The sequence below is a fragment of the Aphelocoma coerulescens genome, chromosome 1 (assembly GCF_041296385.1).
Source record: "Aphelocoma coerulescens isolate FSJ_1873_10779 chromosome 1, UR_Acoe_1.0, whole genome shotgun sequence".
NCBI classification, from domain to species: domain Eukaryota; kingdom Metazoa; phylum Chordata; class Aves; order Passeriformes; family Corvidae; genus Aphelocoma; species Aphelocoma coerulescens.
Window position 1 is genome coordinate 36783788 of NC_091013.1, and position 26306 is coordinate 36810093.

General features: G+C 43.2%; 1 protein-coding gene across 1 annotated transcript in view; it reads left to right on the forward strand.

The window, feature by feature from the left end:
- The first annotated feature begins 4655 nt into the window (after nucleotides 1-4655).
- The window catches only part of EFNB2 (ephrin B2), a 45700-nt gene continuing 24049 nt past the window's right edge, over nucleotides 4656-26306 (forward strand). Inside the window, exon 1 of the mRNA XM_069007465.1 lies at nucleotides 4656-5827. Coding sequence (XP_068863566.1) covers nucleotides 5700-5827 — 128 coding nt within the window. The 5' untranslated portion in view covers nucleotides 4656-5699. The remainder of the gene's footprint in view (nucleotides 5828-26306) is intronic.

The following is a 26306-nucleotide window of genomic DNA, read 5'->3' on the forward strand; positions in this document are numbered from 1 at the left end:
TTGAAGCTGGTGTCCCCCTATGCAATGCTATTAATATGCTCTCAGGATTGTTTTGAGTTTTGCCATTTTTTGCATGTACACCAAACACGGAGGTGTTGGTTATTATTCACTTCTAACTGTATGCAGTATCTCATTAAACATTTTCAGAGCACTTGGAGTCTTAGCTCTGTCATTGCAGGGTCTCAGCTTGGTGCAAGTGCAGGCAAAATTCAAGTCAATAAACACCTTCCAGGCTGCATTACAGAGGGGATTTATTTCAGAAGAGAACTGGAGCTGCCTGTGTGCCTAAGGCTCATTCCAAGGCAGGAAGATAGGGTTGAAGTGCCTGGGTTGGTCTGGTTTTGGACTGATGGGCCAGTCTAGCAGGAGCTGAACTGTGACTTTCATGCACCTCTGTTCCATTCTCATGCTGGTCCTGCCACGTGTGCTTTTCAGGGTTTTACCCCTCTTTCCATCCCACCGTTTTGTTAACCTGCTTAATAGTGCCAAGCTTCTGTTGACATTTCAGTACTGAACATCCTCATGCTTGCAATCATCTTCCCTGGACTGACACTTAGAATCAAGGGTTACGCTGGCTCAGCATCAGCTCTGCTCAAAAGGACGTAGATCCCCTTTGATAATAAAAGGCCAGTTGTGTAGCAGAAGCTTGATCCCAGGTCATTTTTCTTACCCCTCATATCACAGACTGTAGAATAATGTAAATAGTTTTGTTTTCAAATATTGGGACTGAGAATTGGCCTAAGTCAAACAGAGTCAAAATGCATGGTTTGGATGTATGAATGTCTGACTTTTATTACAAGGCTGCTTGAATTCTATGGCTGTACTTGGGAAAAGCCAAGCTCATTTTCTAAGAAGCTATGGTTAACCAAAACTACGGTTATGAAACAGACCTGGCGAAGGCAAATTAACATCTAGATATGTACTTTACCATAAGTGCAGAAAATGCACTGTTGTGGTGTGAATGATATATTAAGAGCTGTTTCAAGTATCTGGCACACTTGGCCTTTTGCACAAATTATAAACAATCCATTTAAGTTAATAAGCATCAATTGTGATCATTTATCTTTATTGAATTTAGCAATAATTGTATCCATTGAGTCATATCTTTTCAACTTTGAAAATTGGTACATTTTCATGTAATGATGAATGATGGTAAGCTTTTTGGCTTAAAAATTTTCATGTTTAGGTTGATGTTTAAAAGAGAATCTGGGATTGTGGGCCCAATCCTGATCCCATTCAGGTTAGCTGCCCTTCGTTATAGATTTTGTAGTACCAGAGCCAGTATCTGTGTAGTTATTCCCCACATTACTGTCGGAAGGAAGGTGAAAGAGGTTATTCAGCGATAAACACGATTTTTTTTAACCCTGGGTGAGGTACAGGAAATAAAGGTTTAAGCGGTGCAAACAGCTAAATCCCAGTTTTTCAGTGAAGGCAAAGGATAGGCAGGTCTCACCTGCTCTCTGGCCGCGCTTATCCACCCATCTGTCCATTTGTGCGTCCATCCTCGTCCGCCGAGCCGGACCGCCCGGGCGCTGGGGGACCGCGGCGCCGCTCCCACAGCCGCGGCAGGATTTCCCCCAGAAGCCTGTTCCCTGTGTGTTCGTCTGTAAGGAAACCGCGTTCCTTGCGAAACCCGAAATGTCTGCCGGGCCCTCCTCCTGAAATAGCCCCCAGAGAAGCGGCGGCCGAAGCCGATTTCTAACTTCCGAACATTCGTCGGCATTTTTGCTTTGAAATCCCCGTCCCCAGCCTTTACTCTTACGTTTCTCCCGTGTCCGAGGCCCTTCTCGGAGGCGAGACGGAAAGGCTGGAGGCCGATGCAGCGGGCGCAAGGGTCGAGACCGGGGAAGGAGCGCGGTCGCAGGGCGGCTGCCCAGGGGCTCCGCGCCGCCGCAGCCCCTCAGAGCGCCGCCCGCTCCCGCCCGGCCCCCGCCTCCTGGTCCGGCCCGGCCCGGCCCTGCTCGGAACCGTAACTCTGCAGCGCTGAAAGGGCTCTGCGACCCGACCCCAGCCGCAGGGACCGGTTCCTCGGCCAAAAAGGGTGACCTGAGCAGTGTAGCCACCGAGCCCGCATTTCTTTGGATGTCTTAATCTTTGTTTCTTAGGTTATCTCGGAAACAAGTGCCCAATTTTGTCTTGATTTTTACTGAAAAATGATTTTGTTAACGCGGATTTTTATACTCTTACAGTGTGCACCGGTAGGATGCTGGACAGTAGAGTAAAACAGCTGTATTTGCGTAAAAATGATTAGGCACTGGACAATAGGCGCCGTGTGGTATATTTAGCTACAGGAGGATATTTTCAGACAATACCAGGGCTCTTCATTTCCTCTGGTTTACTTAAAGCAAGGATACGAAGAGTTAGAGGTCACAGTTTACTCACAGCTTTTACAAAACACCGCTCATAACCTTTTGCTTCTAAACAGAAGCAGCAGCATCACAAAATTGAGGTAGACCTATTTTTGCCCGTCTCTGTTTCTGGAAGCATTGATCAGGCTCCGTGTTTACATTGCCTCACGACCGGGTATACACCACACATTTGCTTAAAAGTTTAATAATTAAGTACTTTCCTCCCCTCATTGGTGAAGTTCTCCTTTGATGCCCCTCGGTGTGCATAGATACCTAAGCTCCCACTTGAGTGCTAAGTTTCCGTCCCGGGAATCAGATCCTTTTCCACCAAATTGTGTCGCCCGATCTGTAATTCCTTCCTCACTGCAAATTAAATTTAATTAAGCAGTTTACTTAAAACGTATTCGATGTTTTGTGTGAAAAGCAAACTGATTTCCTTGTTTTCTTGAGTGGTAGATTTCATTAGAGAACAACCCTACACAATTAACACAAAATCTATGGGGCTTCGAGCGCGCCTCCAATTTTTTTCCCCTCTGTTGCGGGCGGGAGGAGCGGGGCTGCCAGGCTGAAACACCCGTTCAGTTGAAAAGGGGTCGAAAGAGAACACTGGGTTCCAAAATTGATCAGGGAAATAAATTACACGGCCAGTTGTTTTCCTTATAAGAGCTTCTTGGCGTTCGTCTAAAAGCTAGACAAGCACCACCACGAAGCCGATTTTTAAGCGAATACCCATATTTCTTCAGGAATAAAATTATGCGAAATTGGCTCTTTATTAGGGTCTTTGGTAGCATGTTCTTTGCATGCCTCGACTAAAAGGTAGGGAAATGGCAGAAAGCGCGCCGTAATTTCCTGGGATTTAACTTTTAATCCTTTCTGCAGATACTATTTTGGCAAGAAGTCCCTACTGGAAGAAATTCGGTAACCCCCTTAATTTCACAGGAGCGACTATGCCATTACACCACACGTGTTTAGCGTCGGTACAGCTCTCGTCGCGGACCCCTCGTGTGTGCCGCCTCCCCAGCCCGGTACCACCTCCCGGGGCAGCGGTACCGCCGCCCCGTTTCGCTTCTGCCGGCGACTTTTGCGGTGGAACCGTGTGGGCGCCGGACCGGGCAGGACGCGGGGGAGGGCGGAGGGGGACCGCCGAGCGGGACCGCTCCCCCTGCGGAGGGCAGCCGCTGGCCGCTAGTGGGAGCTGTGTCCCCGTGGAAGTGCCGCGGGAGCCGCGGCGTGTCGGGCTCCGAGGGCGGCGTCGGGGGTACCCGCGACCCCCGGCGCCCTCCGCACCTCCCGGGGGACCTGCGAAGCCGCGGGGAAAGCATCTCCAGCGCTGGCCGCAGGTAGCTGCCTCTGGCCAGAAATTAATGATAGGATGAAATAAAAGGGCCAGGTGCCGTGTTGGTGGGATACGCGGCGTCTGAAAACGAACTGTGTCCGAACCCTTCCCACGAAAATCTAGAGGGGAAGAAAGAGGCTCTGAGCAATCGCCAGAGAAAGGCGAGGGAATCCGCAGCCGGACCCGGAGCCCCGCATTGCCCGCCGTTCTGCATCCCTCCGAGGGGCTCCGCATGTCCGGCTCTTCTTTATTCAGTGACAGCCCGTGGCTAAGAGTCGCGCAACCAGATAAACTTCGAAAACTCACAGAAGCCGTGGGAAGGGCCAGTGGGAACCGAGCGCGGAAGCACCCTCAGGCCTCCTTCCCGGCAGGGAACCCGCAGAAAGTTGTGCACGGAGCTCCGCGACAGTGGGAACACGGCCCAGCCCTTTCCCGCGCAACGGCGCGGAGGTGGCCGCTGCCGCGCAGCGCCGGCGGTACGCTCCCCCGGGATGCTGCGCTCGCAGCAGCGGGCAGGGTGGTGGGGGAGCCCCGCGCCTCCGGCCCTGCCGCTGCTTCCCGCTCTTGGAACGGCAGTGTACTTGGGAAACAGTTTTAGCAAAGGCTGTTTTTCAATGCTTATTTAATTTCTTCCCCCGCACCCCCCCCCCCCCCCCCCCCCCCCGATTTCGCTCCATCTGGGCTCGCCGCGCCTCCCGCACAGCCCTGGTGTGAGTCACAGCGAGTGGACGGTCCGCGCACGGCGGGCAGCGGCCGCCCGCGGCGCGGCGCGGCGGGGCCGGGGGGTGTTACCTGCCGGCCCGCTCGGCTGGGCTCGGCGCGGCCCCGCCCGCCGCTCGGCGGTAAGTGACAGGCGCGGCGCCCAACCAGCGCGGCGGCCCGGCGGCGGCCCTATGAGCGGCGGCGGCGGGGCAGCGGGGCCGCGCTTATATGGCTACGGCAGCGCGCTGCCGCCGGCCGCGCTCCTGCGCTGGGAGCTCGCAGCGGCGGCACCGGGGGTTGGAAGCGCCGCGGTGGGAACGGCCGTGGCTGGCGCCGCTCCTCTTCCCTCGCTCCATTCCTTCTCCTCCGCCGTGGGTTGCGCGGCGGCGCAAGTCCCGCTCCCGGCGTTCCTCCTCCTCAGTCGGCCGCCGCGGCGCGCACTGCAGATCGCGCAACGGGAGAGGGACGATTTGACGCTGCGACCCCCCCGCCCCGCCGTTTTTTTGGTTTGTTTTTTTGGGTTTTTGTTTTTTTTTTTTTTTTTGTAATCATTATTGTCCGCCCCTGTCTCTTTCCTTGCTCCGCTCCGTGGTCTTTGCCGGCGACAAGGACAGCAGTGCCCCTCGGGGAAGCCGGAGCCCTGTGGATGCGCCTCCTCGGGACTGGGGGAGCTGACTCGGAGTGGATTTATTGACTCGCGGTTGCTTCCGAGCTGCCTGAAACAGCCCGGGCTGGTGCCCGTGCGGATTGCAAACTGCGGGGACCAGTGAGAGACATACAGAAGGAATCTCCCGCCGAAGCTGTGTCCTTTTCCCCCTAACCCTTTTATTTCTCCCACCACCCTTTATTTTACCTTTTTTTAAATTTATTTTTTTGTTTTACTCCTTTTCACACGAGCCTTAGACACTGTGATCGTGTATGGCGCTCTGGATCCAAATGGGAGTTGGCAGTTTGAGTGGCATCTTCCAAGGCAGCCGGGAGACCCCCACTAAGAGGAAGGACTGAGGCGTTTGCATTTTTTTGCTATTGCTGTTACTTTGGAGGTAGCTTGGATCTGACCTCTCAGGAGATATCCCTACGTGCGAGTGGCATACATGACTCAGTAGATCTGCTTGCAGCTCTCGCCAAGTGCATCGTCGACTCTTACTGTGTGATTTTTTTCAATTTTTTTTTTATTACTCTTTTTTTCCGTATCAATCGTCCCGGCTGTTGGGATACCGGGCACCCACCCTGCTGTTGCTGCTCAGGTGCGTGGGAAGGCGCACGGCGGAGTTGGCGAGGCTCCGGGGAGGGACTCGGTGCCGCCTGCGACCATGGCAGCGCGGAGGCGAGATGCCTCCGCCTGGAAGTACTGCTGGGGAGCCGTGATGGTTTTATGCAGAACTGCACTGGCGCGGTCCATCGTTTTAGACCCCATATATTGGAATTCCTCTAACCCCAAGTAAGTTTCCATCCCGCTCCCGCCCGCCGACTCCCCAGGGGCCGGCGCTGTCCTCCGTGCGCGGGGGAGGGACGGGACGGTGCCGCAGGTCGGCCGCGGCCGCCGGGAGACACGGGGACGGGGCGGGGTGCACTAGCGGTGAGCAGCGGTGGCGGCGGGGGACTCCGGCCGTGGCTGGCAGCCGGATCCGGCCCTTCCTGGGGCGGGCGTTCCGTGTGACGGCGGAGCTGCCCCGTCGCCCCTTGCCCCCCGGCGGGAGGGTCTCGGGAGGGAGGGGAGGCCGGGCCGGGTCGGCGGACCGGGAGCGGGCTGGGGTGTAGTGCGGCGGTAGCAGGATTAAAACCTGCGGGCAAGGTCCGGACTCGCCCGGGCTCTGGAGCAGCGGAGGAGCCGGGCTGCGCTTGAGCTGCCAGGAAAGGGTGATACTCTCCAACTTCTCCGTCTGCAGATGCAAACTCATCCCATTGAATCCAGCGAAGTTACATCTGCTTATAACAGGGCTAAATTTGGTTGAGGAGTTGATGGTATCAAGGCACATGTCAGTGAGTAATGAACTAAGCATTACCCATCACACAACAATTTAGTGTCATTCTTCATTAACAAACCCAGGCAAAAATGTACATGCGTTCCCAGGACCTCACTTTTAAAGCTCACTCTTAAAATAGATGTGTTATCTTAAAAAAAAAAAAACAACAAAAAAAAACCCAGAAAACCAAAAACCAACCTCTTTACTGAAACATACAAAATTATTGCTATTAGAAGGAGGAACTTTTTGAAAAGTGGGCTGTCCTTCTAAAGAAAAGTCTGAGGCAGTGGTGTAAAGCTACTTATACTTCTCTTTTGTCTCCTTGGATTTTTGACATACAAAATGGAAGTTGGCTTTGTTCACTTGTGAGATCCTCTGAACCTTTGTGATTAGAATCACTAGTTTGAAGAACAAAAATCACTATAGGAAGAAGTAATCTCTAGTGAGTTAAGGGAATTTTAAAGCAGAAGTGGATTGAAATATTTTTTTTTTATGCATGCTTTGTATTCAGTTATATATATATAAAATCAAACCATATACAATGTGTTAATTGAATTTAGAATTTCCCATTAAGTCCAGTTAAGTACATGTTTTCTTTTCCCGGGGGAGTTTGTAGAGGAAATGTTAGGTGGTGATGAGACAAGTATGAATGGAGTATTTCCTGGATCAGGGATTAATCCTGCGCAGGTGGCAGGATCTCTGGGAGTTTGAGGTAGATTTTAAAGTTTGAATTAGGAGTACCACCTCGAGTTTACCAAGTAGCCTTGCCTTACATTCATCATTATCTACTGTTGTTTTCACTGAAGGAAAAAAAAATCACCACAGATTTCTGCCTGTATTATTTTTTAATACTTGCTCTGTTTCTCTTTACCGAGAAGTTTCTTGATCCTTGTTAAAGAAAAAGAATCTAAAAAAAAAAAAAAAAGAAACTGACAGGAGCGCTGTGGACGGCTCAGTTTCGAGTCTTTATTTGTAATATTGATTCACAAATGCTTATTTTGTATATGCACCAGGTGGGAAGCCTGTTAAAATTAACTTTATCTCCAGTCACTGGCTCATCACTTCCATGATGCTGCATGGTTAAAGCCTTTCTTTGGCTTAAGAAAGGCACGGCATCACATCAGAGGATAAAGCGGCCTGGCCGGTTATAAAGCGGGCTTTATAAGGCTGTTTAGGCTCTCGAAAGGCAAAGCTGAGAGCTGGGGTTGCATTGCAGGAGTGGGCCTGCTGTGCTGGTGGAAAACAGCCTTGGCTCGGCCTAGGAGGAAGGGGAATGCTTTTGCATCCCAGCCCTCGCTGAGTTTATGCCTACAGAGGTCACTCTTCCAAAGCAGAAGAGCCGGCTGCTCGGGGCTCTCCTCTGCCAGCCCCAACCTGCTTTCGCTTTTTTTTTTTTTAGCTTACCTTGATCGCTTTTATTAGCCATCAGTGAAACGAAAGGATCCGAGCAGCTGAATTCAGCCCATCTCACAGAGCCTGGGGATATGCTTCTTTTGTCAAACACGATTTGTGTTTCCATTTAGTTAACTCTAAACTGTTTGATTACAAAAAAGGTTTGAATGTTGTTAATGGTAGATCTAATGATAATATCTAATTACTTTTTCAACTTAAATGCACGCTTAAAAATAGGTTGTGTTGCTGATGTAATTGAATTTTCTTGAGTGATTCATTGAGGCTTAATCACCACAGTGAAGAAGTACACTATTAAAATTAGTCTTTTCAATTGCTGGGGCTAGTGATTTATAGGCCTCTTGGAGGCCTGGAGTTTGAGGAGGCTTGCAAATGCATTCCTCATACTGCTGCTGGTGAGGCTGCTCCACTTCTCAGAGCAGGATTTCTTACTAATTCTTCTCACACTTGTTTGCCTGAAGGATCCTGAATAATTTCTCTTTAGATAAGGTTGTCCTCACTCTGAATTCAAGCTGAATGTTAGCTTGGGAAGTAAAGCTGTTGAATAGATCTTGGCATGGTATAATAATAAAGCTCCTTTCTAGGTTTGAAATAATAACTATCTTTCGTGCTGATTAATTTATTCAGGGAATCTGTGCATTTAACTCCGTTGAAAGTCTCAGCACATAAATCTGCTGAACTGGTAGGCAATTAAATGGTGGGAGAAGTTGTTAGGTTAATGTAAAGTACGAAATAAATTTTAGGTTAAGGTGAACATATAAACTGAATTGGTTTAGCACTGAAGTCTAGAGGTTATAATTTCTAGCAGGTGGCTGGGATGGAGAGCACGCGGTAACTACTTGAACACAGAGCTCTCTCCCCTGTTCCCCCCCTACCTCTTTAGAGATCTTCTTTATTGCCTTGACCAAATCACGAGATTGAAGTGACCTCCATAAAATAATTATGCCTGTGACTTTATTGCTTGGGAGGCTAAACATCATTGTTGCAGATGGTCTAGGTAGACCTTACAGACTTATCATCTGAAGAACTTTAGATCACCTGATCTTGAAAACACAGAGGAAAAATTACACTAGATCTAACTCCTGTTGACACTTTTTAACGGGAGACTTTCTGCCTGTGTTGTTTCTGCCAAGACAAACAATGTATGCAGATAGCATGGATTACCTCAGTTTCACCTCACAAGGGCTCAGCACTGCCTTTGACATGCAGGACCACACGTAATGTTATGGGGTGCCTTTTAGTGAAGCAGTAGGGAAATCTCATTCAAAAAAGCATTGCTTATGTCTAAGTGTCACTATTTCTCTGTGTGCTATAGGCTGGGAAGCAAGGTGGTTCTCCTTAGTGACATGTGGAAGGTTATCCACATAAGTGGTGCCTTTGACACTGATTAAGTTAGATTATATAGCTGTTTTTCTCTCCCTCTGATAACCAGTTATATATGGGATATTTCACAGCCCGCCTCTGAATGAATGCTAACATGTCAGAAACTGATAAAATAAACTACAATTGATGACCCTGTTAAATGTTCTATTCAGTAGCATATAGACTAGTCTGCTTCTCATTGTGTCTGAAATTCTTATTTTTGTAGGTAAACAAATGCACATTCACTACCGATTGAATAGCCCCTTGAACTATGCTCTGCAGTTTGCATTTGGGTTAATCTTGTCGGTTTTAATACAGAGAGAAAAAAAGGAGAAAGCACCAGGGGTGGAATTGTTAGTGCTTTCACATCCACATTCCTCACATTTTGTCAGGATGATAAACTGTAGGTAATGGACAGCCCTTGTTTCACAGGACGGGCAAGCCAGCCAGAGCACAAAGAGCTTGCTAAAACGATATCTCACAACATGTTTGGGAACCTCTCAGCTAGACAAGAATTTATTTGGGAGTCCTGTGCTGTGGGACTACACTTTCTAGCCTAAGCAATTACAGCTTCAAGCTGAAGAAACAGGAGTGGAAGGTTAAAATGGTTTAAACACATGCTCCTAAATTGTACCCAAAACATAGCTGTTGACACTTGGCGTGCTAATACATGGAGCAAGTGGTGGCTTCCAGTCAGTCCATTTGATAGCTCTAGCATTTGTAGCCAGGTCTCTGAAGCACAAGTGAATTAGCAAAATGAATTCAGAATAAACTGAAGGCCAATTTCTTGAGCTGGTTATTTTCCCCAGCCTTTTTATATGTAGAGTATAATTGCTATATTATTTATAGCAATTATCTTAAAGCATGTTATCTGTAAGCTGTGTTACGTTATTTCACTTTGTTTAATGAAGTAATTGCCTTTAGAAAGGCAGTGACTAAAAGTCATGCTAAGATCACTTAAGTTCTCCCTCTTCCCACACACAGAATGCCTCCCTCTCCTTTCTTTTCTTTTTTCTTTCCTTTTTTTCCTCTTCCCTCTTTTATTATAAGGAGATCACATTGCTTGAGGTGTGACACTCTGGATCCTCTCAAATTCGGTCAAGGTTCCTGACATGGGAAATCAGGACTGGAGGAGCTGAGGTGACTGCTCTGACACGCTGGCAAAGACAGGCCTTTCAGCCCTGCGCAGCAGCCACAGGCAGGCCTCCTTTGGGGACCTTTTTTCCTTTATGATCTGGTCTTCATGCACCGTGCAAACCTGCAGTACTTGAAATTGCTTGTTGCAAATGAGAAGAAAGTGTTCTTCTGAGAAAAAAATAGTGATTAAAATGTTATTCATGTGTGCCTAATGTCTGCCTTGGCTGCTGACATAAAGAAACCTGTTTTTCTGGTCATTTATCATACATCTACATGGATTTGCTTATGAGCTCATTCTTTGTGAGGCGTTGTGAAAACTTACATAGGAATGTTAAACTGCTTGAAATATTTTGATTAAAATACTCAGTGCCACAGAATGTAGACTTTTAACTAAGACACTGTTGTCTTGAGGGAGGGGAGGTTTTTTGGTGGGGGGGTAGGGAAGGGAGCAGCAAGGGAGAAGAGTTTGTGGAGGAATTGCATGGAAAAGCAGAGGAAGGGACGATAGCAAATGGACAGTGTTAGAAGAGCTTGGAAAAAAACTCCTGTGGCTTCATTGTCTCCTTAAAGCCAGAGAACACAAAGACAAATGCAGTTCAGCCTTTCTCCCATGATGGAAAATGTAAACCGTTGACACAGCTCCCATGTTTAACTTGTTTAATTCTCATTTTAAATTCAGTACTATACCAGCCGTGTGAACTCTGAAGATTTCTTTAGTAATCCATTTTGTAGTTCCGAATCAAAAACAAAGTGAAAAGGTCTGACACAATTTGCTTTTATTTTTAGGCAAATCAACCCTGGTCATAGTTAATAAGGGGATTACAACCCAGACTAGGTCTTTACAGATGTAATGTAAATCAAGGGCAGAGTATAAAGAAACTGATCCCTTTTGATTGAAGTATGGTAAAAAGGCATAGAGGAACTAGCAGCAGTAATCTGATTGTATGGCAATAAAACCACCATTTTCTGTCTTTCAGATAAAAATAATGTGGTAAATCCATGCAGTTCATAAGATGTAAAGGCAGATAAAGGGTGATGCCATGGCAACATATAGATTAGCTTGATGTTAGAAATGACACGTCTCTGAAAGGGGTGTTATAAACTAAGGGCCTTGCTCCGGGCTGTAAGGTATTATGTGAGAACTGCACAAAACTTGGGGGCCGGGATTAGGAACTATGAAAGGCCTACTTGTGGCTTGGGGTGGTTGGAGCGGTGAAGAAAAGCTGCTCAGTTCTTGCTCATTGGTGGTGTATAATATGGTAAAGATAGATTTCATTTACTGCTTTTTGCCGAGATGGGGGCCGATTAAAACTCGAGATGGCTGCAATTGTGAGGTGTGGAAGATTTTCCTTTTTAACTCCTGCCCTAGCAGCAGCCTTTCTGAAGAATTGGCTGCACTTGGGGTTTGTTGCCTTAATCTATTTGGGCTTCGGGCAGGAGCATGCTGGCAAGGCACAGAGAACAGAGGGGATAGGTAGGACTGGGGTTATCTGGAAGGAAAACAGAGACCTTTTGATTTCAGCTGTGTTTTAGTTTGTGGTCTCCATCTCACACTCCATGGGAGCAGCAAAGATAAACATGCTGCATTGTCTGTGCCTCAGCCAGGTGATACTTCAGCATCTCTTGTGTTTCCTATCCTGCAAAAATATAAAAGAAGAAAAGAAACAAAAAAAAAAACCCAAAAAACAACAACAACAACAACAAAAAACCCAGCAAAACCCGAACAACCACAAACAAACCAGCATCCATTCTTATTTACCAGTCAAGCTGCAGATAACCGAATGGCTCTGGCTCAGTCTCTAGGTGGTGTTTATTTCCGAAAGGCTGGCTGAAATCTAGAAATGAATGAGATAAGCATCTGTCTCCCCCCCCCATTCCCCTCCTCCTCCCCGGCCAACTTACAATCACTGGGATGAGTTTGCTGTTAGCCCCTCGAGTTCAGCCGGCAGACAATATAGCTATTGTTTCATCACTTATTTTAAGTGATCCGCAGCTGTAAAGGTAGTAAATACCTCTTCTAGTGCAGCTACTTGGATGTGGTTTTCCTTGCTTTTTCTCTTAAAGAGCCTTTAAATAGTTAATACTTGCTTTTCTACCCAACTGACAACCCTGAACGCCCACAACTTAAAGTCAGTATTACATTGCAAATCAGGGGTACGATTCAAATGAGAAATATCTACTTTATTGCCTGTTCATTTGTCTGCGAAAAGGGGAGAAGAAAGCACTCTGCATTTGTTAAGCGAAGTCTAGACACAAGGGAGAAAAACACCGAAGCCTGCAATAACAGTTGTGTCTTTCTTCAGTGGGAATGAGCTGGGATGAGCTCGGCAAAATGGAATTCATGCTGTTTGTTTGGCAGCGGTTGGACACTTTTAAAGTGGATTGGGTGTTTTGTTTGTTTGTTTGATTATTCCAGGGTTTTTTTTTTTAATATAAAGATGTTAATTACATGCTTGAATTTATCATTCTTACCCTATCCCATAGTATGCTGGAGATCTTCAGAATTCTGACTGAAAAGGGAACTCCAGACCCCAAACTGTCAAGCTGCTGATGCTGATGTGATTTAACAAATGAAAAATAAATGCATACAGGGAGCCGGACGGATTGGCAGAATATACAGGGCCTGAAGTGCTCAGATGGGTTTCCGGTCTTGAAATTTAACCTTCACAAATCTCTAGCAAAAGATCCAATTCATTTGCTGAAATTCTCCAAAGCACAGGGGCAACCTCATCTAATTTACAGGCCGGTCACATCCAAGCACCTTGCATTCTGCATTTGACAATGATTGCTAATGGGCCATTCAACTAAAGTATTTGCTTGTTAACAGGGAACAGAGCATGATAAATGTCCAGCAAGCTTGCGGCCTCCTTCAGCTTTTCAAATGCAGACTGGTGCATATTTATGGCAGGCAAATGACAAAGGGGGAAGCTGAATTACTCTGGCCTTATGCTTTCTGTTCGAACAAGGGTTAAAGTAATTAAAGAAATAATGCAAAAACCGATGTCCTTTGTTTGCCCACCATTATCCAACGTTTAGCTTTCGAACCTGCCTGTCATGTCACATTTCAGAAAATGTCCCAGATAAGGCCGGACAGGTTTGGCAGGGCACAGGTAGAAATGGGGAATCATCTATGGAGAGCATCCTGGATAGTGCACCCCAGCTCTTCCTGCGTCCAGAGTCTTTCCCCGCCAGCTTCCCCTCTCCTTAAGGAGTTTTCACTGATACAGACTCGAAGGTGTATTTTAAAACAGAGATTTTGCAATTTGCACTCCTGTTCCCTAAATAGGAAAAACACCCCCGAACACTGAAGAGTGGACAGGCTTTGAGAAAACGTGTACACTGAGCTCAGTATGTTTCTGGAAGCCAAGTATGAAAATAAAATGGCAGAACAAAAAACAATTTTGCATTGCTCCTTCACCCCCAGATAGATCTTGAGACCCAAACCAATAAAACGTGCACACAGAAATTTCCTAAACTTGCAGTGTCTTCAGTGTCATTTTGAATTATCTGGGTTGGGTTTTTTTTTTTGTTGTTACCATTTTTGTCCTTGTAAATTCAGGTTTAATCTTAGCCTATCTAGCTTCTGTTCAACTTCATGAAAATACCTCCAGTGGTTTCAGTGAGTACTGCAAGTCCTGCAAGCCTTCAAGGGCTTTACATTATAATTATTTTTCATTATAGGCAAAATTGAAATTTTCTTGTAATGAAAAAAATCTATTGTTTTACTCTAGGAAAGAGAACATACAGATATTTTTTTTTTCTGTTAGCTGTGATGCACAGAACTTTCCTTTGATGTGATTATATACATTGTCAAAGACAGCAAATAAGGGCAGGACCTCTATCTTTTTTGGCAATCCTGGCCAGCCAACACCCAGTGTTTATTGCGGTATCAGCATGATAATTATAATGCAGCTGATTTAAACTTTGATGTAATAGTCTATGCTTTCTTCTGGTTTTAAACATAAGTTCCAAGCCAAAAAAGATAAAGGCTGGTAGAGGACTGTGTTGCTAGGTGAATCATTCCTCATGTATGACACATACATAACTATAAGATGGGTTTCCTACCTATAGTGTTCTTTTAAAATGTCTCATGGGTGATGACTAAAATAGGATTTACAAAACTTTATTTGGTACAATCAGAGCTTTGTACTCTTGAAAGAAAAGTCAAGTTTTACACATGTCAACGGAAAACAAGAAATTATTTGGCTTGTTTTACACAGCAGGATAGGCTCGATGGTGAAATGATAATGTTAGGCTGAAAAATTTGTGATGCTGCCAATTGCTTCTCACTCTTTTCTTACTTTTTGTTTGAATAGGGCATTTATTTAGATACCCAAACCAGAGAACAGCGGTGGGAAAGGTGAACACTGCACTGTAAAGGGAAATGTGCTTTAAAGCTAATAAGAGTGATTTGAAATTTTATTATCATTATTATTATTGTTAGTTAAAGCCCAGTCTCACTTGAATGCTGTTTATTTTGGATTGGGAGTTCTGCCAGACTCCAGCCTGTCAGAGTTAAGAAGACTCAAATCAAGCCCAGGCCTATTTCTGCAGCAAACGGGAATCCTGGCTCCTTGCCTGCGGATTCATTCAGGAAGACCCATCTGGCTTTTGATGTTCTGCAAGTTTGAAGCAGTTTGTTTAAGGAACCTATGCAGCAAGCACTGGTGGAAGCACACATAACTGCGCTTCTTCTGACTCCTCGAGTGGTGCATCGTTTCGCAGTTTCATTTTTGCTTGGTGCTTGCCATCTGCTTACCTACTGCTTGAGCAGCAGTTGGTTTCTATACCTGACTGGATAAAAGTGTAAATTTGGAGTTGGGAACATCTTGACTCCTTTTGAGGATTTGCAGTCCCATAGCATTCTCTGTCCACACTTCAGTTGCTTTCTTCATGTTTAATTAATTTCAGTTTAGTTCAGAAGCAGTCTAGCTTAATCACTGCACAACACTTGACCTTCAGGTTTTTGGGGGGTTTCTTTTTCCAGGGTATTGCTGAGCTATATAGATTAGCTGAACAGGGAAAGTCACATTGACAGACTGATTACTTCACTGCCTGAAAAATACTTAAAAGGCGATTTTTAGTGATAATCATTCTTTCTATCAGACAGTTTTCAGGCACTTCTTGAAGAAAACCAAAAGCCAAATCTTAAATTTATAGCTTATTGTAGTCTTCTGTTCTGTGGATCAATGTGTGACACCAGGGCAAGCAGGACTGCACTGTGCTCCTACAGTGTGACTTGGGAAACTATCCTTATTCAGAAAAGCTCATGTCGAGCATGTGCTGAATGCTGAATATTTCTGCTGAAGCAGGACAAATTAAGCATGAGCTGTCTTGAACCAAGGCCAGTGTGAAGAGGTTTTTTGGGGTTGGACAAATACAGGTCTCTCCAAGTCTTCGTTGTGTTTTTTTAAATCAGAAAATAATGTCAGAAACTACAGCCCTGTCTGCATTTGGAAAGAGATGTATAGGTTGCCAATAGTCAGTGTATCCCTTGGGCCAGCTGGGACCTCAAGCAGGTCCATCAGCTGTGCCTCTGGAGTCTGGCTGCACAGGTAGCTCTGCTTCAACTGATTTTTCAGTGCTTTTTTTAGCTTACTGTCTGGTGTAATTCCAGCAGCACATTTCTGCTGACAGCTGATCACTGGATGTGACCCCGCTGTTCCCAAGAGCCCAGGTTTCGCCCCGCAAGAGAGGGCCTGGTTTATGAAGGGTGCACTGGCTGAGCCTCCCTGCAGTAGAGGCTGAACCAAATGTCAGGGTCTCATGAGTGCAGGGCAATGGGTTAAAACTGAGTGGCAGGATCTCCTGTTGTTCCCAGCTTTCTGCTGAACTCCTCCAATGGACTCTTCCATCTGGGGCAGGGGTCCCAGTTGTGTCAAATACCCTTTGGAAGATTACAGAATTTTTTAAACTACTCCAGTGTCAGTTTAGCTTCATTTCAGAGGCTCAGACCTTGTAGTGGGCCAAAAGCTGTTTCTTCATAGGTCAGATATTACTACTGCCTTGAAGGCGGCTGTGGCCACCTGGTTTTATTCTGCTTCTGCACGTCAGTCAAACCTTGGAAAAGTTAGTACTTCGTATAAGAACATAGGATCTCTGTGCTTGTGAGTGGCTGAATCTTGGGTTTCATGTAAGAAGCAAGTGCAGACTGATTGTAGATCTCCCATTTGGATTTTTGCTCAAGGTCATTTTCTCCTTGGCATAAAAATGATTTGCCAAAATAGGTTTGTTGTACAATTCTGTTACTGATTTGGCATAACTTTTCCTGAAAGTTGTGAGTTAACAATTTGTTCTACTTCCAGTGTTTACTTATGCAGGCAAATGGTATGCAATAATATATTTTCTAACAACTGCAAAGCAGATGAAATTTTGTCTTAGAATTGGAGATATAATCACCAATTATTAATGTCTCATCAACTAACAAGACAGTCCCCTCCCTCTTTTATAGACTTTGCTTGGAGCATGTCTTTGAAACAAGACTGTACAGGTGTGAGCAAACGGTAGTTAAGAGAAGGAAGACTGCAAACTTTGGTTGGCATCCTTATATTGTGGCTGACATAAGACATTTGTTTTTCTAAAAGGAATGGTAGAGAAGAGCACAGAATAGCATAGCAATAGAACAATCTGGTTTGCACTTTTCAAAAAGTAGTTCTTTGGCAAATGCCAGCTGCTCTCTGTTAACTTTCTAAAAGCAAAGGCTTTAGTGACTTGTTTCAGACACGCACATGGTTTGGTTTGACTTTCTGTTCCATGCTAACTCCTGCTCTGCATCTTTTCAATAAAGTGCCATCTCTTGGGTTTGGCACACCTAGCCTCTGTGAGCACAAGTCAAGTAGAGCAGTGGTTTTGTGTTATGCTGAATTCATGGCACAGATTTTTTTTTTTTATTTTACTTCCTTTTTTATTTTTTTTCCCAAAATTCAAACCATATAAATACCTGATTATCTTTGCCATGAGAGCAAAGAACTACTTTAATATTCCCAGTAGCATATTTTGAACAACAACGATTCTTTAATTAAAACAACATTGGTCTCTTCCTGTATTTCATGGCTAGCAAATGAGAGAAAACACCAGTGTTAATATCAAAGGGAGTCAGTTTTCATTACAGTAATGGTTCAATTGTGCAATGCTGTAGGCACTGAAATTTAATATTATTGTGACTTGTATTGTAATTGTAGGATGACAGAGGAAAATGGATTAAGTTTAAATGTAAGTGTACACAGCAGCACATGGACTTTGTCAAATGGCAGCCGAGGGTTGGTACAGGATGGGTCCCCCTCTGGCTCTGTCATAATGAATTAGTATTTTGTAAATAACTGGCCACTAGACTATAGATTTATTACCTTTTGCAGATCTATGTGGACACACACAGACATATGTCGATTCTGTACTGACTGTAATTGCAGTGTGGAGTTGCAGAACGGGTTTATGCCTGTAGGCTTGCAGGGTATTTGAATGTCTAGGCTTCTTGTCTTCACCTTTCATGAAAATATTCTTGTCTGCCAGTTTGTGAAGTTTTGTTCTGAAGGATACACCCATCCTTTTAGTTCAGGCATTGCTAAAGTATGCATGGCCTCAGACTGGAAAGCCCTTTGTCGTCCTGATGAATAAACCCAATTCAAGTTGCAGATGATCTTTGCTTTAGAAAATTATGCTAGAGACAACTAGTGTTAATGAGCAATATCCCCCTCTTTTCCAGTTGCCCATAAACATGCAGATTACAATGGAAGACAGTAATTTAAACCATCCATTACTGATCTCTTCCATGGAAGATAAAGGACAATGAAAGCTAGATGTTTCATTTGTTTGCAGTGTAGGGAAGTGGAAGATGTCCCTAAAGCAGTGACTGATGGTGTATTAGTGACTAAACATGATGCCCTGTCGTTTTACCCCGTATCTTCACACTGTTCCTCAGATGTATGTTCACATTGAAACCTGTTCTAATGTTAAAGTGCAAAAGGGGGCAGTAAAGTGCTATCCAAAAAAAATGTTTATTTTTATGGGTACTTTTTGTGGCAAAAGTTGCATTTCTCAATCAGCTTATAATCGCCGATATTGAAGCAAGGATCACAAGAATATCTTGTTTGAAAGGCTTACAAATGTTGCCAAAGAATATCATTAAGTGTTGTGGAAGTAAAATTTGTAACATTTTGGCTTACAAATGTTGCCAAAGTGTATCATTAAGTATTGTGGAAGTAATGTTTGTCCTGTGTATTTCCATGTACTTCTGTCCTTGAATGGAGCCCTGAAACATGCTACATATTTGGAAGGAATCAAAGGCAGGAAACTTTCCTCAGATATATTTAGGACACAGCTATATGAAGCACTTCTGAAAGAATTCCAACTTTGCTAATCATCTCTGATTCTCATGTTGTGCATTACTAGCACCACGTTTCTGGAAAAAGCAAAATGAAAAGAATGCTGAGGCTACGGGTTTCTGCTTGAAGTACTGAAGTGTGTAGTGGTGGCATGGGTCAAGAGTTGGGCTCTCATCCAGACCCGCATGCATCATTTGTCAAGAGGTAACTAGAAAGAGCAACTAATTACAATGCACCTACTGAGTGTTTTTTCTTTCAGAAATTCCTCAGAATAAGCCATTTATACAGACTGGCTGCTGCTTTCCACTACAGCCACTTGCAGTTTTTAAACTCTACACAGAAAGCACATTTCTGCTGAAATGAAATTAAATAAAAAGGAGAATGTGCCTGTGTGTTTCCATGCTTGTGCATGGAGCAAGTGAGCAATGATTCTTTCTATTTGCTGAAGCTGAGTAAGTCCAGCACTGTTGTAAGGTTCATATTTCTGTAAATGCTGATGAAATGTTAATATAATACACTTTAAAATAGAACATTGGTCATATTCATCCTTTTTTTTTTTTTGCTCCTTACTTAGAAGACTGTCGTGAAGCACATTAGTGGTTCTTTTGTGGTAACAGGAATTGATTTAGTAAATGGATCAGAATTCTCTAGTGCTTTAAGTACTTTAAGCAGAGCAGTAATGGCTTTCTGCATATAATACAAAAAGTTAATTGCTATTAATAGTGCCTTATGTGGAGGTCATGTATGAAAACGGAATATAAAATCTGTATTTTTTTGAAAAAATGCTTAGATTTAGTAAAAGATTGGATTGTGTATGTTTCAACATTTCAAGCCTTACCCTTGCAGTAAATGTTCTGAGTCAGGTTTCACATTCTTGTGCAAAAAATCCATTGCACTGGAAAAGACCAATAGGTGTTTGCTCTCTGAAGTTTTTTAAGGCAGGGAAAAACATGCCTGACTTTTACATGGGGAAAAACAGGCGTTCATTTTTGCACTCTGGATTTACTGGGGTGAAGGGGTAATACACACGTTGGTTTGAAAGTTTTAGTTACATAAGTGGGCTTTTTGCTTTTTTTCTGCGAGTGAGAGCCAAAGAAGCAAGGGAAAGGCCAGCTTTCCAGCAAAACTAAACCACCTCTCGCAGGCGGAGATGACATCCGATAGATACCCTGCCATACAGCAGAACCCTTCTGGCAGCTGCACACTAGGCGGCTGAAGGCAGGACGCTGCCTTGGCTCCGCATGGTGGGCTGGGGAAAGGAGGCTCTTGGTGCCCCTGCGTCCGTGGTCACTCCAAGATGCCATGATCCCTACCTGAGATGACACGATTCCCTGGAGAGGGACTGCTAAGCGACCTACCTCTGCTGGAACCGAGGACTGGGGTAGCCTTGAAGGGGAGTCTGCGGCATTTCCTTTGGCTTGCTTACTCTTTGTGAAGACCGAGGTCACATCTGTAACCTCGTACATCACAGCTTTTAAGGAACCAGATTTTCTCTTTGAGTGTCTCCAATACGATGTGTTTGGTGCTGGGTTGCAGGCGACCTTCTGTATACGTGAAGGGTGAAAGGGGTACAGTTTTGCCAAATATCACGTTTTAGCTGTGGGATTTGTGCTCTCTCAAGTGCAAGGCACCTTTAGACTTGTGATGATTCTAAGCTGAGTGGAATGAAAAAGTGTCTGTATTTCTGCAACAGCACTAGTCATAAGAGTTTTTTGTTGAAGGAAGCTCGTGACAGATCTTTCTAAGAGACCAGCTAGGGCATTTTCTGATGTGTTTGGAGACGAATGGTGTCTGTGGGTGTCTCTGTACAGTAGAAGCTCTGTGCCTTTAGAACTGTGATGTGATTGTGCAATTTGACTGTCAAATCCTGCAGGTCTATGCAAAAAAATATTTCCTTTGGGGGAAGCAGATGCACTTTTAGCCCATCCTTAGTTTACATGTATTAGAATGCACTTGTTGTATTTTAGTTTTTTGCTAAAGGTAGTGCGATGAATGGATAAATGAAATGGCTAAAATTTCATACATGTTCCTAATTCCCTGTCCACTAAAAATTCTGAGAAAACGTAATAATGCTACAGAATCATTCTTGTGTAGGTTATTAAGATTTCAGTTGCAAACATACTGCATCGTTTTGCCCTACTGAAGTTGATGGAAGTCTTGCAACCGAAGCCAGTAAGAATAGGTCCGGGAAGGGCATCGAGAACGGTGCCCATTTGCATGGCTGCTTGAGACACTTGAAATGGTGGCATCACTGATGTGTTGTGTCCAGCGCTGTGATTAAAACAACATAAAACCTTTACCATTCCCTTTTTCAGTGCACTGCAAGCATTTGCCCCAGGGTAGTCTGAAAGAAGATGGGCTCCTTTGGAGGTGAGGAAGGGTGAGGAGAATGAGGTACCCCAAACCCTAGGATGGAGATCACCAGTAGTTTCAGGCAACTGCTTCAAAGCATTTATGAGCTTACTGCAGGTTTTATTGCAGGGGAACCTGAACATACATTTTTCCCGTACAGTAGAAGTGAGAAATACAGGACTTGCTACTTTACCAACTTGTGTTACAATATTTTATAATTTGGCTTTGTATAATGTGGTACTTGCCATTAAAGATCTTAAGGGATGAGCATGAATATATTTGTTTATTTATTTGTTTGAATTCCATTTAGTTTCTAGCCTGCAAGTCCCATTAATGCTAGTAACCATTCCGTACATGAATAGTTTCATCAACTTTGTGGAAAAATGTTACATGTAAATAAAGGTTAGCAGATGAAACTTCTTAAATTTTATTTAAATTCAAAAACATCCCTATTTAGCATGGTGTATAAAACTTTCCTGGAGTATTAAAATGATTTAATAAGATTGCACTGGTAAAGAAAAGTAGCTTCCAAAACTGACTTAAAAGAATTTCAATAATATGAAATGCTATACTTTTTTTGCTCTCATAGTTTCATTTGCTAGTCTGTGTATAAAGCCAGTCTGTCATCTTGCTGTGTCACACTATGGTATTTTTTCTTGCAAAGATTTCATGTAAGTGGTGCTTTTTTTCCTTGCAAAATTATGTACCCATTTTCAGACAGACTCCACATTAATCTTTTTTTATGAAGCTTGTTTTTCTGTCTGTCCACAGCAGTTACTGGTCCTGTTCTCACTGAATTCATGTTCACTTAATCTATTTAAACTGGAGTGAGATGAGTCCTATAAAATTACTGCTTCAGCACAAAAAGCAGCTGGGTGTATACCTTATATGCACATGGCATATTTTTGTACATGGTCTTGAATCTGACAAAAACTAACATGAAAGTTTTGCACAGAGCGTTTGCAGAGAGCTCTGGTCTGTGTTTTGGATTTTATGTGGTTCAGTGTTTTTCGGAATCAGCAAACTGATTTTCATCATAATGAAACTGCTACTTCACTGAAATCACTACCATTTTCCTGAAACTTATATTGGTCTTGCATCAAGCTGGTTGGACTTTTGCCTTGCTTAAATATTTCTTCTGTGGACAAAGTGATGTTCAAAATATGAATGTTGTTATTTTCTCAAAAGTCAGATGATTAATATGTATACTATTTAATAACCATTCTTTTTAAACAGTGAGAACTTGTACGTGGAATGTAGTTCTGTATTCTGTTTCAGTTTGCAGTTTTACAAGTAACGGACTAACATACTGTGTTATTAGTATTCATGATATTTCCTTAATAAAAGTTTTCAATGAATAACCATAGTCAGGCTGGTAGTTAAACTTCATAAAATTAAGTGGGTAGGATTCCCCAACACTAGGTTTCAGGCTGCATTTTAAGAAGCGTCTTGATTGTTCACATTTTTAGGATTATTTTTGTGACATTAATTTAAAGCTAACTGCCTACACCAATTAGTTCTGGTAAGTTATTAAAGCACAGAATTTTGGCACTGCCTCTCCAGTTAAATATACAAGCCTTGCATCAAGTAGTAACACGCTTTCTAAAATTGTATTTATTTTATAATTACTAGAATATAGTTAAAGCTAAACATGCATATATATTTATAATATGAGTACATATATGTATGTATATAGTTTTGCAAGTTGGAAAAACCCTGACAAGTCACTTGGTTACATCACTCAATACTGATTAACAAAATCTCTTAAGAATTTATTTCTCTAAGAATTTTTTCTGTTGATAATTTTACAATTTCAGAAATTTTTGCGTACTAAGAAATGGTAGAATATTCTCATTGAGGGAGAGTGTGGGCAGTTTAAGTTCTTTTTTTTTGAGAATTTGCTATTACGAGGTTTGAGTGGTTATCATTAAGCAAAATTCGTTTGTAATTTAATATGGTTGAATGTGCTGAGTTTCTTTAAACAATAATTAGATTCTTAAGAAATTAGTTGGAAACTAATATACATTTTATTTTTTTATAAAATTTCACAATCAAATTTAACTTCTTGAGGACTTTGACTGATAGGGTTACATTAGTGCCAGGAACTGCTGCTGAGCCTTAAAATAAGTGTGGTAGATAAAATCATTGTAGCATTGGTGTGAGTGGGGAATGAACTACTCTGTTCCTAATTTCTGTTCGTGTGTCATGTGACTTTTTGGTCAAGTACAATAATTATTTTTTAAAAGCTTTGAGAACTCTTCAAGTTGTTGTTATTCAATGAGCTGCATGACTAGTTGGACGTGTGGGAGGGATTCACATCCATGGGCTTTGCACAGATGTCAAATGTCGCCCACAATACACCAGTTTTGGGTTGATGGTAAAAATGCCATCTGTATCAAAAAGTGCCAGACAGAAAGCACATTAACTTCATCATACAGCTTATATGGAACTTAATATACTTTTCTGTGTTTTCTCGCTGCAAGCACCAGGATTATTTTCTGTGAGCAGGATTTTTCGAATGCTCTAAGAGTCTCGCTGTATCTGACTGCTGACAGAAATGAGTTGGGAAGCTTGCTAAGCTTTTTCTCTTAAGTTTCTGTTGGGGTGTAGCGGCCTGTGTTGGTATTTAAGTTTTGCACTAAATCATATTTAAAGCTGAAATGCAGAAGGTTAGAAAGCTTTTTACAGAAAGCAGTGGTTCCAGTGCTGTTGCTGTCCCAACTACTTGGAGAGCACGTCACTGTCCCAAGCCACCACTGGAGTAACAGCCTCCACAGGATTAGTCACAGGATCCTGGAAACACCTTGTTTCATCTTTATTGTATCTCTGTTTTGAAGGGAAAAAAAACCTTTTTAATTAGTTGAAGGCACGTTTTGATCAGACTTTTAAAGCCATTTCATTAACCTAATTTTCATAGACACCATCCTCCAAACATTTCTTCAGTTTTATTGCTACTTTGAAATACTTAAGGTAACATATCAACACTTGCAGAAATACTCAGGATTAATCCTGAAGTTTTTTTAACCTCTACCAAGGCTGAATGTACATTGTCCTTTCTTTTTTTTTTTTTTTTTTTTCAGCTAGAAGGTCTTCAAAAATAGGGTCATAAAACAATAGTCTTAATCCTCCTGACATTTCATAAATAGCTTCAGAAAATGCTTAGTACCCAGCAAATGATTTATTTAAAGTCTTTATAAAAAGTACAGTAGCAAAAGTATTAAAAAAATGCAGGGATAATAATCATGCCTACTACTAATCAGCCACTGTAAGTTTTGTGGTTGAACTGAAATGCATGAGGTGAAACTTTTTTATTATCTCCATCCATATTTGGGCTTTGTTGTAGTAAGAAAATAAGGAAAGTAAATTGGAAAAATATCTCTCTGACAAAGGTCACGATCAAAACTGCAAAGTGTGGAAAAAAATTTCAATACAATCAAGTTCTCAGATTAATCCTTGCATTTTCATCCTTTTTTCTTCCTTAATCCTATCAGCGTTAGATCCTACAAGTTCAGACACTCAAGTGGAAGGAGATTTACTGAGTTTAGTTCTAAAACTGTACAGACTTCAGAGTCATAGCAAGAATATTCCCTGCCATAAAGTCTAACGAGTGCATTGGTTGAAAGCTCTTGTAAAATGTAGTTTTAACTGTCTGTGAGGGGCAGTTCTGTCCTCTACATTTTATGGGACAATTCCTGGCTGAAACCAAGGCTCACAAGTGTTCCTTCTCTCCTGCAGCACTTTCTGAGGATTGCCTGGCATACTGTCTCTGAACCCATCATGTTTGTACTCATGTTTGCCTGGAGAACATATACTGTGGCTGTTTCATGTATATATGCAAACTCTAAAATTAGAATCAGTGTCTTTTGTTTCTCAGGGCAGCTTTTAGGTCCTATTCTTGATAATGGTGGACAGGTGCATTTATCTAAACTTATGAATTTCATATTTGTTATGTATGGAAATCTCAATTGATTAACTTATAAGCAAAGGTTCAGTCCTTTGAAATCTCATGTGTTTCCTATTACACAGTCCCATTGTGTGAAGAAGAATTGCTGGCAAGAAGGCGTATTTGCAGCAGTGGGGTCATACAGTGGCCAGCCTTTGTCCTGGCATGCAGATGGGGGAATAGGAGTGATTGTCATTTTCCTGGTACAGCACTGCTGCACAGGAGCAAAGTTTAAATGGGGCTATGGTCAGACAAGGTATTAAAGTCAGTCACAGGTGACATAGGTTGGCTTGGAAACACTGTCCTTTTGCTTTTGCCTGGTCGGAGTTGATCCCTGAGGAGAGCCAGAATCAGAATACATGCTGCTCCCTTGGGAATATTTGCTGGCTGGGATCCTCCTCCTCACCTTTTCTTGGTACCCTTGAAGAACTGGCCTCTCCCTTAGTCGAAGGATTGTAGAATCGTTTAGGTTGGAATAGACCTGTAAGATCATCAAGTCCACATGTTAACCCAGCACTGCTGTGTTCACCACTAAACCACGTCCTAGGTGCCACATCTACACATACATCTGGTTGTCCTTCACCAGGCTGGTAACTCTGAGGATACATTTCCACCTTTCCATTTGTTTGATCATTTCAGCTCTCAGGAGGTGGTAGTCACTGCATTCCTTTGGCATGTCTGGAAACTGGAGGAGGAGGCACAGCTTTGCCCCATCTCCTCTTCAATCTCAGTTTGAACAGCCGTGGCCAAGCCCAGTTTCTGCAGTCTGGAAATTACACTGCACAGCACAAAAGAGAGCAGTGATTTATACATCAACAGTCGCTTTCCTTGCCATAACATTTCATTGTTCTAGTTCCCTAAATCTGTAATTACATGTCTTTGTCCTGCTACGTGCTGCTTCATAACAAATATAATTCTTACACTGGCTTTGTGAGTGAAAATAATCCTGCTCAATTAGCACAGATCATAAACTTGAATTGTGTGGGAGCAAGCAGTTGTAAATGATGGATTTGAAATTTGGGACATTGCATCATCCTTTAATTTAGTGGGTTCTCCCCCACCACTACTTCATGCTAGTGGCTCCTTTCGCCAAGCCAGAGGTTGGAGGTCACCAACGCCTACAGCTTTGTTCTGCGTGGGCCTTGATACTCTAATTTAAAGTTTCCAGGAAGGCTGCCTGTGAATAAGCTAGATTTACTACGTGTGCTGTTTAAATACTAGCACTTGGAGAAGGGTGTTCATTAGGCAGCAGTTGTTTCACTTGGTTTTTCAGGCCAATTCTCTATTAAGGAAGATCTTTGGAAAATGCTGGCAGGCAGGAGAAAGAGGAAAGAAAGTCAGTCTTTTAGGTCTGTGCATTCGAGTACGTTGTGTTGTTGGCTGTTGTTCTAAAACATGCACTTCTTGGCCTTAATTGAAATAAACGTC